Below are 10699 nucleotides of genomic sequence, written 5' to 3' on the forward strand. Positions count from 1 at the left end.
CTTCTTCTTCTTCTTCTTCTTCTTCTTCTTCTTCTTCTTCTTCTTCTTCTTCTTCTTCTTCTTCTTCTTCTTCTTCTTCTTCTTCTGCTTCATCTTCCTCTTCCTCTTATTTTAAATTATTTATTTATTTATTTATTTATTTTAAACTCCAGATTGTATTGCCTTACTTGTTCACCCTCTGACTGTTCCATATCCCCTACCTCCTCTCCCCCCCAGCCCCGTCTCCATGAGGATATCCCCACCCCCAACCTCACCTGTCCTCTAAATTCCCTGGAGGCTCCAGTCTTTTGAGGGTTATGTGCATCTTCTCTGACTAAACCCAGACCCAGCAGTCCTTTGTTGTATATGTTTTGGGGCCCTCACATCAGCTGGTGTTTGCTACCTGGTTGGTGGTACAGTGTCTTAGAAATCTCAGAGGTCCAGGTAAATTGAGACTGCTGCTTATCCTACAGGGTTGCCCTCCACCTTGGCTTCTTCCAGTTTTCCCCTAATTCAACCACAGGGGTCAGCAGCTTCTGTCCATTAACCGATGGTGAAAATATGTGCATTTGACTCTTTTAGCTGCTTGTTGCATCTTTCAGAGGGCAGTCATGATAGGCCCAGTTTTGTGAGCATTCCAAAGCCTCAGTAATAGTGTCAGATCTTGGTACCTCACCTTGAATTGGATGTCACTTTGGGCCTATCCCTGAGCATTCTTTTCCTCTGCCTCCTCTCTATTTCCATCCCTGAAGTTCTTTAGAGAGGAACAATCATGTGTCAGAATTTTGACTGTGAGATGGCAATCCCATCGCTCACTTGATGCTCTGTCTTTCTTCTGGAGATGGGCTCTAAAAGTTCCCTCTCCCCAGTGTATGACAATTCATCTAAGGGCCCTCTTTTTGAGAACTGAGAGATTTTTAACCAGGAGTATGGTACATTCTAGAGAGTTACTTCAACCTCCTACCACCCAAGTTTGCATGTTTTCATTCTTTCTGCTGGCCCTCAAGTATTTCAGTCCTTTCCCCTACCCAAAACTGAGCCATGTTCCCTTTTCTGCCCACTCTATCCCCGGTCCCCCCCTTCTTCTGCCCTTGTAGTTGCTATCTTCTCCATCCCAAGTGGTACAGTGGCATCCTTACTTGGGCCCTTCAGCTTGTTGACCTTTCTGAATTCTATGGACTGTATCTTAGGTAATATATATATATATATATATATATATATATATATATATATATATGCTAATATCCACTTTTTAGTGAGTAAATACTGTACATGTCCTTTTGAGTCTGAGTTACCTCATTCAGGTTGATATTTTCTAGTTCCATTTACTTGCCTGCAAAACTCATGATGTCATCATTCTGAATAGCTGAACAGTATTCCATTGTGTAAATGAAAGAGGTTTTCTGTATCCATTCTTTGGTGGGACATCTGAGTTGTTTCCAGCTTCTGGCTTTCACCAAAAAGGCTTCTATGAACAAAGTAGAACATGTGCCCCTGTAGCACAGTGAAGGATCTTTTGGGTATATTCCCAAGAGTGTTATAGCCGGGTCTTAAGGTAATTTTCTGAGGAACCTTAACATTAATTTCCAGAGTGGTTGTGCTAGTTTGCAATTCCACCAGCAATAGAGTAGTGTTACTCTTTTACCATATCCTTGCCTACATGTGCTGTCACATGAGGTTTTTAATCTTAAACATTCTCATTTGTTTAAGGTGGAATCTCAAAGTAGTTTTGATTTGCATTTCTCTCATCACTAAGGTCTTTCAACTTTTCTTTAGGTGTTTCTCAGACATTTGAGATTCCCCTCTTGTGAACTCCTGGTTTAGTTCTATATCCTACTTTTTGATTGGATTGTTTGTTTTTTTGGTGGTTAGCTTCTTGGGCTTTTTATACATTTTGGATATTAGCTCTCCATAGGATATTGGGTTAGTGAAGATTTTTTTCCCAATCTGTAGGTTGCCAATTTGTCTTATTGGCTATATCTTTTGCCTATAGAAGCTTTCCAGTTTCATGAGTACCATTTATCAATTCTTGATCTTAGACCATCAAATATAAATATTTATATTTCTGAAATCTCACAGAACAAAAGGCCAGAAACTAGTCCCAGTGGATTCAAATTGAACAATTTTACCCAATAAAATTTATTTTTAAATCTCACAGAGTATCCTGTTCCATTGCATCTCATTGAAATGGTTGTTGAGTTTTGTTTTCAATTGAGATTTTGGTTCAGAAATAGTGGTATTTAAATAAACATATTGTTAATTAATATATACATATAAATCCTACAAATACTTATTAACATGTAAAATCTAAAAGCATCCATATTCATTTGTATTTCTTAAACACAAACACTACTGATTAACATTTAATCTTCTCAAAATTCTTTACGAAATCAATATTGAGGTTATGCCTGTAAAGTTAAACAATGCAAAACTATGATTCATAAATAGTCTTGGTTGAGAAGACTCAGTGGCTAAAGGCAGCTGCTCCCAAGCCTGATGACCTGAGCTAAATCACTGGAGCCATATAATAACAGGTGAAAACCAAAAATACATCTAACCTTCACCAGCACATTATAGCAAGTACTGGGTACACACAGAAGGTGATGAATTTTAAAGGATATAATCTATCCTGTGTGGAGACTGGGGAAGGGACTCTACATCTAGCTGAGAAGATGATGGAAGTTGATGACTGCTGCATTAAGAAAATTCGATTTTCACCGGGCAGTGGTGGCGCACACCTTTAATCCCAGCACTTCGGAGGTAGAGGCAGGTGGATTCCTGAGTTCGAGGCCAGCCTGGTCTAGAGTGAGTTCCATGACAGCCAGGGCTACACAGAGAAACCCTGTCTAGAAAAAAAAAAAAAAAAAGAAAATTGTATTTTCTTTGAAATTAAACTCATTGATAAATTGCCCATGCTTCACTGTATATGCTTAGTGAATTTTGAAATATATATTTGAGTTGGAAAATAGGTCAGGTGGGGAAACTAGGAAGCTGGAGAGAGAGAGAGGGAGAGAGAGAGAGAGAGAGAGAGAGAGAGAGAGAGAGAGAGAGAGAGAATGGTGTAGGGATATGACAAAGACGGATTGTACCAATGTATGTGAAACTCCCATACTATATTCATGCTACTGAAATACAGTAGTTTTCCTATTGATCAGAACTGTTTCCACTTTTCAAACACAGTATTTCCTATCTTCATGTCCAGGCAGATTGCACTGATTTTCATTAGCACCAGCAGCATCATTTGAACTCTCTTGCCAATAAACTTTGATTCAGAGCTGGAGAGATGACTCAGTGGTTGGGCTGGTGAGAAGGCTCAGTGGTTAGCAGAGGATGCCCTAGTTGGCCATCAATGGGAGGAGTGGTGCTTGGTCTTGGGAATATCATATGCCCCAGTATAGGGGAATGCCAGGGCCAGGAAGTGGGAGTGGGTTGGGGAGCAGGGCTGGGGAGGGTATAGGGGACTTTCAGGATAGCATTTGAAATGTAAATGAAGAAAATATCTAATAAAAACAAAAACAAAACAAAAAAGAGTACTGACTGCTTTTTCAGAGGTCCTGAGTTCAATTCCCAGCAACCACATGGTGGCTCACAACCATCTGTAATGAGATCCATTCTCTTCTGATGTGTTTTCTGGTGTGTCTGAAGAAAGCAATAGTCTACTAACATAAAATAAATACATAAATACATCTTAAAAATTTAATTTAGTGTCAAACATTTTTCTGAAGTAAGGACTATTTCAGTCTATGATTAATATGTATAGAAGTATAACTGCCTTTAGGGAGTCCAATTTTATAAATATAGTTCTACTTTGTGTTTACCTTGCTTCTTTGTTTCTAATGTATTAAAATTTCACATTAATTCTTTTCACCTCAGAATTAAAGAATCACATTGCCCATTAAAATGCAAATGTCTTTCTGATGTTACTTGAACTAATCGGCAACCATGTATTAACCATGTATTTAAACATGTATTTTTCTCATTCCCTGGGCTTAATAGTGACATGGAAGTGAACAAATTGGCATGGCAAGATTAGAAATGTTTAGATGCTGTCAGAGTTGATGGTAGGCTGTGGAAGTATGTGTCCCAAGAAAGAAAAATATAGGAGATAAAATGAGTTAAACAAAATAAGAAGTAGACTAGTATGACTATAAACAACCTATACATGTGTCATACAATTAACAAAGCTGTAGAGTAACATGCTCTATTTAGTTAACATGGTTTCAAACTATAGGTAATTACTTGCCTCAGTATTTCTATGAGGAATGCATTGGGCATTTTAATATAATAATCATCTTACCAAATCATAGTACATGGCATTAAAATTGTCATGGAAATCAGTTGTGAAATACATACAACCATAGAAGTTTATAATGTGAGCATGTTAAGGTTTTATATAGCTAATGGAAAGCAGCATAATAGCAATGACATAATAGATACAGTCTTAACTGGGTTTCAAAAGAAACATGAAGCTTTCTAAGTATTAGGTTACCTGAACTCTAATGCTCCTTGAACATTGTTTCTATTGTACATGTCATTCAAATATAGGCAAATGTCACTTTAAGAGTAACCAGGAGGAGTTAATATACATGAAAACAGAATACCTTTAAAAACATAAATCAACAACAGATGTTTTAAAATGATTTTTTATATCCACTTTATACCTATACAGTGTGGTGACTAATTAATTTTGGTCCCATTTTCAAGGCTTTGTTCTGTGAATACATTTTAGGAAGACCATTTTTTTTTCATGTTTGTCTTTGAGAATGTACAGAGATTTATCATGTTTTTATTTTATATCATTTAAAAGTATGCCTCATTTTCTGAAGAATTTTCTATTGCTAATTAGATATAAAAATTGGTACTACTAATCTAGTCAGGGTTAGAAACCTTTGTTCCAAGTTGAAGCCATGATCTTGGCCATGTTAAACTGGTACCATAACACTGAGCTAAAGACCTAAACTAAAAAAATTGAACTCTTCTTGATAAAACACGTTTATTTGTCTGCACATGACCCTGCTAGTATGAAATTCTACATGCTGAACTATATAACTGTAATGGTTTATTTCTGAATGACTAATTTGTAAGTATCTGTGATTAAGCACAGTGTTGGTGATAATCATGTTGATTCACTAAAATTTTGGACCCTTAGGCAACCAGAGATTATTCCATGAATGTATCAGTAGTCTATACATAATTTCATACTTCCAGTATTTGTACTGTTAGTTTTATTTGTATTTCAAATGAAATACATAAGAAAAAATAAATTGTTCCTTGGGGCAGATATGGATTCAAATCTGTATTGTATTTACAATAATAGTTAGTGGCCATAGTTAATTCTCATGGATATCAACTCTTAGAGAGTTAATGTAAGCTTTATAGACAATCATCTGTAATATTATTCAAGAGAATGTCTACTATCATATTAAACCACATACGAAGGATGAAGTCCTTAGTGTTTAAAGAAAAGGTGGTAATGTTCACATAATAATGACATGAAGCACAGGCATTGCAAGCCTTGTTCTGTTAAAATCCATGCATCTAGTTTGTCATAATTAACCAAATGAAAGTCTGTATAGCATCTAACTGTGGAGCTAGGTTTCCTTTTCCTACCTTCAGTCCTGTGCATAAGATTTTATATGGTGATCCATGCAATCCATTTAATATTCATCTTGAGGCTTTAACTACAATGTTATCTAAATCTCAGACTCTACATTCCAAAGCACAGTTGGGTAACAGAGTATAAAGCAGTATATTTTATGTTAGCTTATATAGTTCTTGCCTAAGGGGCAGGATGGAAGGCCACAATGACCTACAAAGAATCATGATCTATCAGGCAGTTCAAAGAATATTTACTCTTGGCTGTTCAAGCTGAAATATTTACCGCATTCAATATCAAGCTGCCAAACTCTGTATTTTCCAGGTCTCTCTTATATTATGGATCTATTTGGGGGAAATTATTCCTTATAAAACATTGCCTACTTTAGTGAATAGAAACCGTGTATAGAATCAAAACTTGCCAAACATTTTTAGTGTCATGATTTTTCAATTTAACTTATCCTCTCATATTTGGCTTATTTGTTTTCTACTATTCCTGTGAAACACTTAGTATTTGTCCCCCAAAGGAGCCAAATAAATTATTATCAACTACTTTTTTTATTCCAGTTCCTTTCTTTACCCTAATAACCACAAATGGCCCTCATGATTTTATCACTGTAACTAGAGATCAAGTAATTTAAAGACCACCTGATTACTAGAACATGAATTTTAATGAAAATTGAAGTTATACAGCATATGCAAATATTCATACAATTTGTACACTATTATTTAAGAAAAACATGTTGGGTAATATCTGACTAAATATATCTGTGTTGAAAGGTCCATTCATAGAAATTACGTCAAAACAGTACAAGAGCAAAATTTACACTTTGAATCTCAAATTAGTATAAACTAAATTAAAAGTGACCAATAATAAACTGATATTTATATCTTTAAAAAAACCCACTCAGGTTTTACACTAAGGCAGACTCTGTCATCAATATCATGGGATCAGTTGGTGTACAGGAGTGAATAACTATGGATGTGGGAGATAACACAGCTCATAACTAGCAAGGTAGAAAGGATAGACAAGATAAAAGTAAACAAAATCTCTTTTATCAAACATTCAGTTAAAATTTAAAACACAAATTTTCTTTTTGTAATTCAATGTGTGTTCAGAAAAATAGTTTAATATTAAAGGAATTAAATGTTTGTTCTATCTGAACAAATAAGCTACAATGAGTTTATAGTACTTGGAATTCAAGAGGAAAGGAGAAAATATATAAAGCAATATTTTTCATACTAAGGTGATTATTACGGTGCAAGACTCCCCCTGATCCACCCCATGGTCACAAACTTTATGAGTGAAAAATAAGAAAGAAACAAAGATGAATATATTGTGAAGTTTGGAGGATCTGGGAAGAGCTAGAGGGGTTAGATCTAATATAACCACATTATAATATACTCTTACAACAAGAAGAAACATTTTACTTGCTATTGAAAATTGTGGGGAAAACTTAACATGAAAGTCAATGAAATTAACTGAAAAAACAATCTTACATGAAAAAAATACTAAACATAGCAACTTTAAAAATTACAGTTATAGTCAGAAATAACTGTGAAGATGCCAAGTTTCAATGTTAGACCTTGGACTTTCTTTCTTAATGTAACCTCATTATACATACAGTTATGGAAACAAAACATTCAACTGTTTTTGCAAATTTTAGAAGAAAACAAACATGAAATTTGCTAAAGTTGTGAAGCCCATCTTTACTTACCTAAGAAAATGATTTCTTGCTCATAATTTTTCTAAATGCATATTTGACGTCTTTGTTCCTGAGACTATATATCAAGGGATTAAGCATGGGTATAATCAATGTATAGAACACAGAAGTCATTTTGTCAATATCCATCGAATGTCCTGTACTAGGACGCAAATAAATGAAAATCAGAGTACCATGATAAATAGTGACTACTGTCAGGTGAGAAGCACAAGTAGAGAACCCTTTCTTTCTTCCCTCTGCAGAACCTGTTTTAAGAATGGCCACTATAATATACATATAGGAGAGCAGAACAGCAAGAAGAGAGACAGCTTCCACCAAACTTGCGAACACCACCAGTATAATGTCATGTGTGTAGGTATCAGTGCAAGACAAAGAGAAGAGTGGAGAGATATCACAAAAGAAATGGTTAATTTCTTTGGAGCAGAATGACAACTGGAAAGTATTAGTAGTGTGAATTATTGAACTCATAGTTCCACCCAAGAATGCTCCAAATGCCAGCTGAGTACAGACTCTCTTGGACATAATTACAGTATAGAGCAGGGGGTTACAGATTGCAATGTACCTGTCATAGGCCATGGCAGCCAACAGGAAAGATTCTGTATCAACCAGAGAGCAGAAAAAATACAGCTGCGTAGCACAGCCATTGTAAGAAATCACCTTCTTGTCAGAAATCAGATCCACAAGTAATTTGGGGGCAATGACAGAAGAGTAACATGCATCTACGAAGGACAGCATACAGAGGAAAAAGTACATGGGAATGTGTAAATTAGGACTGGCTGTGATCAATAAGATCATGCCAATATTCCCCATCAGAGTAATGGAGTAGATGAAGAAAAACACAGCAAATAGGAGACTCTGGAGCTCTGGATGATCACTGAATCCCAGGAGATAGAATTCAGTCTTCACAGTGCTGTTCGCCAGACTCATTATTTGTAGAAATTTTGGTTTCTGCATCCCAGGTAGAATAAAAATGGAATAAACATGTAGATAAATTTAAAGTTCAATTGAAAAGTGATTTAAAATGTACCTCATTCTTATAGAATAAAACTAAATAAATTTTCAAACTTGATGCTAAATTATAATTTATAATGTCTTGTTAAAGTTATTCTTCATATTCATCATTACATTGTAGTTTTCTCTGAATATGGAGGACACTTTACTTTTAATTTCATTAGCTCTCTATCACCATTTTCAAAGGGTTACTCAGTGTGCTGCTTTACAACTGTGAAACAACTTGTCAGTTTCCTGTATTTTGTCTTATCAATTGCTATAGTTGATAAAAAAAATATCTGAGTTCCAGAAGAGTCTTTGTCAACAAAAGAGTAAAAGGATTTATTTTCACTTTAGGATGTGGTTTCCAGGTGAGGAACAAAGGATGTCCTCAGAGTTATTCAACTACTAAGAATAACACAAAATAAAAATAAAACAAAATAAAGACTAGGAATCATTCTGCAGTGAGTATCAGTTCTGTTCCTCAGAATGTCAGGAATGTTCAGGAGGACAAACACCTACCATGTCTAAGGTTCATCTCTAATCTGAGAGTGATTGAAGGAATCCAGTTAATCTCTATTTAGTTATTCAAAGTTCCACATACTAAATGTCACACTTTCACTAATTTTCTTTGTATGTTATGATCCCTGCTGAAGGTTTATTACATGCTTTTTTTTTTTTTTTTACAATAGTTGCTGATGTGTTTTACAAATTACACCAATTGCTATCTAAATCTGTCATTTCTTTTGTTCCTTCACTTGTTTATTGGCGTTGTTTTCAGGCTGTGTCTCATTGTGTAGACTTGGTTGGCCTGTGGCTCACTACAAGACCAGGCTGACCTCACCTCTAACCCATAGAGTTCTACTTGTGTCAGACTCCCAAGTCCTAGATTAAAGGTATGTTCCATCATGCCTAGTTCTGTTTAATTTATATAGTTAATAGTTAATACATTACTATGAAGTATTCACATTTTGATGTTGCCTCAGGGTCTAATAATATGGATTGATGTCTTAAAAAATAACACACTTTAAGTATACTGGGATTTATTTCTAGTTTTTTTGTTGGACTCACCAAGATGATAAAAAACGTGATTAGCTGTTATGTTCAAAGTTAATCACCAGCTTTCTAGATGGTGGTTGTGAGAACTGAACCACTGTAGTCCCACCCAGTGTCAATATCTGAGGATTGTGATAAGAATACTTACCAGACGACTGACTATCCTTTTCTCATTCACCCCCTTCTTCACTGTTGTGAGTCACAGTTTATTTTTGAATGGAAAATGTGTAACACTTAAACAAAAAATATAAATCCGTTATAGCATTCCTCATTTTCCATTTTTGACACACCCTCTGTGTTCTTCAAGGAAAGTACACCTCCCTTAAAAAGGTTGGGTTCCCGAGAAAAGCAGGACATTTTAGGGTTTGCTTTTGGCACTTTAATCTCACATGAGCTTGTAGGAACCCAAGCAGTAGTATCCACAGTCCCATGAGAAAATAAGTGAGCAATTAAACAGTTTCACGAAGGAATTCATTAAGCATAAAATGGAATGATGCAATAAATGTTTGTCTTAGAAATGCGTCAAAGATAACCACCTGGACTTTCTAAATTGTGGACTACAAAAAACTTAATAGTATTTTTTAGCCCCCTGATTTAAGTAGCCACAATGTTTTTCAAATCCCACTCAGAACATTATGTATAAAAAGTAGTATAATGAACTGAAATATCACATTGATTTATAGATAAATACATCAATATATTTAATAATTGCAATAAATAAAATGATTCTAATTCCATTCTTTACAATTAGACTTTGAAAATACTATTGTTGGAAAACATACCATGAATAAATATATTTAAACCTATACTGAACTGAAATTTCAATTACCTAAGGCATCACTATTTTCTAAAGTCTTCTTTCAGTAAACACCCGTATATTTTGTGACTATTTTGTGTTAGTTCATTTTCTGGTTAGAAAATAAAGAACAGGACCATAATTCTATTTGGAAAGTAAGAAATTTATTAAGTATGGAACAGTGACATATGGAAATACAGCATCATGTCAAAAGAAAGTGTAGTGATAGAGAAAGTAAAATACCATGACTCATGGTGTGTATATCCTGGTACTTTAGTGTACCAGTTTGTCAATTTAATCACATCTAACGGATGTGAACTAAGTAGAAGGAACATTTCACAAAACTATATAGGTGCTCAAATTCAATTATATGTGTTGAAAAACAATCTGAAACCAAATTGATTAACTGTAGCTCCATATCTTGGAAAATTTTCATCTAAATCTTTAAATATTACTCATTAGAAAAATTAGACATAGTACTACCGGAGGATCCTGCTATACCTCTTCTGGGCATATACCCAGAAGATCTTCCAACTGGTAATAAGGACACATGCTCCAC

At 35.0% G+C, this 10699-nt stretch overlaps 1 protein-coding gene across 1 annotated transcript; it reads right to left on the reverse strand.

The window, feature by feature from the left end:
- Positions 1-7292: 7292 nt before the first annotated feature.
- LOC110319436 (olfactory receptor 5I1-like) lies at positions 7293-8252 on the reverse strand. Its single transcript, XM_021194935.1, has one exon. It carries the CDS (start codon positions 8250-8252, stop codon positions 7293-7295), a length of 960 nt encoding a protein of 319 aa, XP_021050594.1.
- Between the last annotated feature and the right edge of the window lie 2447 nt (positions 8253-10699).

The sequence above is a fragment of the Mus pahari genome, chromosome 3 (genome assembly GCF_900095145.1).
Source record: "Mus pahari chromosome 3, PAHARI_EIJ_v1.1, whole genome shotgun sequence".
Taxonomy (NCBI): Eukaryota; Metazoa; Chordata; class Mammalia; order Rodentia; family Muridae; genus Mus; species Mus pahari.

What these genes read in the sequence shown, in the direction of transcription:
- LOC110319436 (XM_021194935.1), bottom strand. Translation starts at nt 8,252, where the DNA reads ATGCAGAAACCAAAATTTCTACAAATAATGAGTCTGGCGAACAGCACT.